Source organism: Octopus bimaculoides, chromosome 18 (genome assembly GCF_001194135.2).
Source record: "Octopus bimaculoides isolate UCB-OBI-ISO-001 chromosome 18, ASM119413v2, whole genome shotgun sequence".
Classification (NCBI taxonomy): Eukaryota; Metazoa; Mollusca; class Cephalopoda; order Octopoda; family Octopodidae; genus Octopus; species Octopus bimaculoides.
Window position 1 is genome coordinate 37,325,674 of NC_068998.1, and position 5,193 is coordinate 37,330,866.

General features: G+C 34.7%; 1 protein-coding gene across 1 annotated transcript in view; it reads left to right on the top strand.

Annotated features, from left to right (window-relative positions):
- Positions 1-5,193, top strand: part of LOC106868905 (uncharacterized) — a 695,008-nt gene that overhangs the window by 629,562 nt on the left and 60,253 nt on the right. The window contains exon 9 of the mRNA XM_052974592.1: positions 2,185-2,225. Within this exon, the coding sequence (XP_052830552.1) occupies positions 2,185-2,225 (41 nt within the window). The remainder of the gene's footprint in view (positions 1-2,184; positions 2,226-5,193) is intronic.

Sequence of the window (5,193 nt, forward strand, 5' to 3'; positions counted from 1 at the left end):
ATATATATATATATATATATATACATACACATACACACACACACACAGAGAAAGATAGATGATGCATAGCTAACCGTTTCGTCTTTAATTTACCTTATGTCATATTACAGGTTGTTCACTTAATCTATTTTATATTCTTATTTATTTTGAACCGAGGCCGTAATTTTTGCCTTACCTACATTTCACTTTCCTCCTACTTTCATGTATTCTAGTTTTCTGCAATTGTTTCAACTGCATTTGTCAATTCTATTTTTCACTCTTTTTTATTTGTAATTTCCTCTTTTGGGCCATTTTGTTTCTCGTCTCGATTTTCTTCATTTCCATATCCTACGGCTATTTTATTGCCATATCTATTGTGTGCTACCTTCGTATTCCATATTAATTATTTATAAACTTTATCGTATTCAATTTTCTGAACTGACGAGTTTTATATATCGAAATAATCAAGATTTTGTCCACTGTAAGTAAGGAAATATATGATACTCTACATTCAATCCTCTCAAAAACTTTGAAATGAATTTTAATCTCATTATAATTTATAAACTATCACATCTACAGATACACAAGTACAACACACACACACACAGGCGCACACGCAAACATACATACCCAAAAGAAGATAAATACATATACATATATATATACACACATACACACCTACACACACACACATATATATATATATATATATATATATATATATATAAATTAAACATTCAAACACTGAGATTTGAAATCAGATGTTACTGCTGTTCAGATCATGTGTGGATAAATTATAAAATTGATGATATCACCAGCAGTGAAATAGGTGGATCGCAGTTGTAATAGCATTAAATAGCTATGAATTATAAATTTGCATAAAGAGTAATGATGCTTAACATGCATCTACCTGCTAGAAATAAGAGCTATATATATATACACACAAATTTACAGAAAAACAAAAGATGAAGACAGATATATAAGCAACAGGAGGTGTATTAGTTTGATGCTCGAGAAGGTGAGAAAGTTTGTTACGTTTCGAGTCTACGCTCTTCAACAGAAAGGAACACGAGGAAAGACACAGAGACAGAATAAAAAAATATTGTGGATTTAGTAGTCAATCATGGCGACTGGTTGGAAAAGGTAGTTTGGCTGGAAAGCTAAGTAGAAGGGGAGATAAGTACTGGTGATCCCAAAACGAAGGTGCACGTGCATGTGTATGTGAGAGTGTGTAAGTGTGTGCGTGTATAAGTGTGTGCGTCTGTAACGTGTGGATGTGTGGATGTGTGGATGATGGTGTGGCTGCTGGCAAGTGTCAGTTCTACGGTGTGCGGTGTGCTGTGGGGTAGTGCGATGTAGTGTGGTGGTGTGTGGTGTGGCGGTGCTGGGGAGTGGGGATGTGAGGGTGAGGCGTAGGGATATGAGGGTGGTGTGTGGGGATGTGAGTGTGGGGTGTGGGTTTGGTGTATGTGTTTGGGGTGAGGATGTGGAGTTGGGGTAAATATGTAGGAGTTGGGTGGGGTATGTGGAAGTGAGATGTGTGGTAGCTGGGTGTGGATGGAGGAGGGTATCAATGAAAGATGGTGGGTAGGAGTGAAGAGAGGAGGAGAGAGGTGGGTAGAAGTAAAGAGAAGAAGTAGGTGTCAGATGAAGAGACGAAAGGAGGGGATTCAGATGAACAAGGGGGGATTGAATTCATGTGGTGCAGGGAACGAAGAGAGAAGATTAATATATATATATATATGTGTGTGTGTGTGTGTGTGTGTATACATGTATATATATATGTATATGTATATATGTATATATATATATGTACATATATATATATGTATATATACATATGTCTGTGTGTGTATCTATATGTATATATGTATGTATATATGTATGTATATATATACGTATATGTATATATATGTATGTTAAAGCATATATATGTACATATATATGCATATGTATATATGTGTATATATTAATATATATATATATAGTGTATATATATGTATATATATATATATACATATATATATGTATGTGTATGTATATATATATATATATATATATATATATATATATATATATACATATATACGAGTGTGTATGTGTGTGTGTGTGTGTGTGTGTGTGTGTGTGTGCGTGCGTTTGTGTGTGCGTATGTGTGTGTATACAGGCACAGTCTTACATGCATATGTCTATTTCTATTTGCAGAGTAAATTAGTATCAGACATTAGGAAGCCGTTTCAAGGACGGTAAGTATTTACTTTGTTTTATATTATGTATTTCTCGTTGCTTTCACACCGTGGCTTACCTTTGTAGAAATTGTATTGAAATAATTATTGTGAGGTCTCTTGTAGGTAAATGTCGTTACTTCAACCTTTGATTCACACTTAGCGGCAGATTCGGACATATATCTGTTAAAGTATTAAAGAAATATTGAGACAAACGAAACAATCTGCTAAGCGGAAACGATCGTATGGTCGGTTGTCCTGCAAGTCATAACTGTGACATCTCCATCAAATAACTATATTTTCTTTAAACTGCGTGAATACACTGAATAAATATATCTCCATGTATAATCGTAGTTTGAAAATAAGAGACGGGCGATCACTGCTGGAACGCCTATGATGGTAATTCTGCTCGATCAGTGTTGACCTTGGGCTAAATAACAGTAACAACTGCAACAAGAAAGACTGAAATATAATACCGTTTTATATCACTAATAAATCACATATAATAATGTAATTAATAAAAAAAAAAATTATTTCAATGAATTCATACTTGAGTCTTGGTGAAGTCTTTCTCTAGTGAAAATTTTTTCGTCTGGTTTAACAATTTTTAATAAAAACCTGTCTACATTATTTTAGTTTAAGATAGGTACTCCCTTATCCCCAATTCAACTGGTTTAGAGAAGACTGCTTACCTAAAAACATCTAGTAGGACCGAAACATGTCCCAAGTTGTCGCCCTTGCTTGCCATATCTGATTAAAATAACATTAATCACTGTGTTAATTGTTGTCTCTCCATTTCATAAGTGTTATTGATTAATTTGAGCCTTCCCTACATTATAAATGATGGCACTAACTTAACCTCCCCGATATAAACACGCAGCCTGTTCTATACTTACATAAATACACATCACTTTTAATAAACTCTGTATCGTTTCATCGTAGCAGGAGAGACAACGAGCGACAATCTCTCAATAGAAACACACAGACAAAGTCAGACAACTATTTTAATAATTCTTCGACTACTTCCGTGACATAAGTCGTCTACTTAAATCGCTGCTGATCGGCATCACTCAGCCGAACATTAAAATTATTTGATAACTGTCATACTAAAAGCAGTCACTTGTATTTTCATGTTTATACGTAAATCAATTGGCAAATACTACATTAAAATCAATCACTGCTGTATGTAGCTGTGTATTGAAAGCAAGAATCGTTTTTTCAGTTAAAAGCAATCGCGTCCTATATAACCAACGTTTTACTTTCACTTTATTTTATTTCATTTTATTTGTTTGGCTTTGTTTTTCGGTAAAAAGTGGGGAAAAGGACTAGTGTCTCTTAGTGTGATAAAAGTCATTTCCGTGTACTTTTTCTCTCAAATGTACCCGTTCGGCGGCTGCTACGAGGTTGCCTATGTCAGATTTAGAAAGAAGCATTAAGATAATCATTGGTTCCTCAACGATAGGTTTAATGTCTTATCGATAAAATACAGACAAAAAGAATGGAAATAAAATGGTGAAAGTAGAGGTTCTACTGTTAAGTGAGACGGAAACTGATGGAAGGAACTTACTTCTATATTTAATGCATCACTTCACGAAGCGGAACTTTTTGTGCGTATTAAGTCACTAGTATTAGCGTTGACAACGGTTAGAGTACTAATCCTGGTGATGATAAGTACGACGATGACTATGACAATTATTATTATTATTATTATTATTATTGTTATTATTATTATTATTATTATTATTATTATTATTATCATCATCATCATCATTATAATTACTACTACTACTACTACTATTAGTGGGACCCATGTAAATTCCACGGAATAAAAAAACATTAAGGGGACCTATTTAAGAAAGCATTTTTAAAGCATTCATAGTTTAGCTTTCTTTAAGTATACTTGACGTTCGTCCCCATTCATTTCCTCACTTCTCCGTCCATGTTGTCTTTCTCCTCTTTTTATTATATCTTCTCGCTGTTCCTCTCTGATCCGTGCTCTATATATTCGATTCCTTCCTCGGGCTGTTTGCAACCGTGTTTCTTGTGAATCCAAAATATCAATATTTTAAGCGAACAGACGATAAATAATTGTACTTATGCGCATGCGTTAAGTGATGATCACCATAACTTCCTCCTCTGTCCATCTCTATCTACCCATTCTTTAACCTCATCACTCTCGGCTAAATAGTGTATCCTAAACATATCTCTTTTTCTTCACCCTTCCCTTCTAACATTTTAAGCACGTAGTAAGTATTCCTTCCCCACCCCAACGCACGTCGTTAACACTTCTCTCGCCCTCTTTTTCTTTCGTTCTTCGCCTCTACCTTCAACTGACCACGTGATGCATTTGGCCTAAGTGTCTTAAATTAATTACCTTTCTCTACTTCTTCCTCTCTTCTTTCTTAACTCCTCCCTCTCTCTCTCTCTCTCTCTCTCTCTCTCTCACTCTCTCTCTCTCTCTCTCCCGCTTACACCACCTTTGACTGACTCCACCTCCACTCCTCTAACTAACTAAAGTATAACGGGCGAACGATCAAGCAGATTAGTATAAAGATTATCATTATCATTATTATTATTATTATTATTATTATTATTATTATTATTATTATTATTACTATTATTATTATCATCATCATCATCATCATTATTATTATTATTATAACTCAGAACGTAAAGACGACAGGTATTTCGCCTGTCTATACGTTCTGAATTGAAATCCCTCCGAGTTCGACTTTGTCTTTGATCCTTTCGGGATCGATAAATTAAGTACACATGAAACACTGGGGTCGACATAATCGACTAGTCTCCTCCCCGAAAATTTCAGGCCTTCTGCCTGTTAGTAGAAATAACTACTCTTAGGTTGTTTCACATGAAATGTCGCATTTTTAATTACTTGATGATGATGATGATGATGATGATGATGATGATGATGATGATGATGATGGCGATGATGATGATGATGACGACGATGGTGATGATGATGATGATG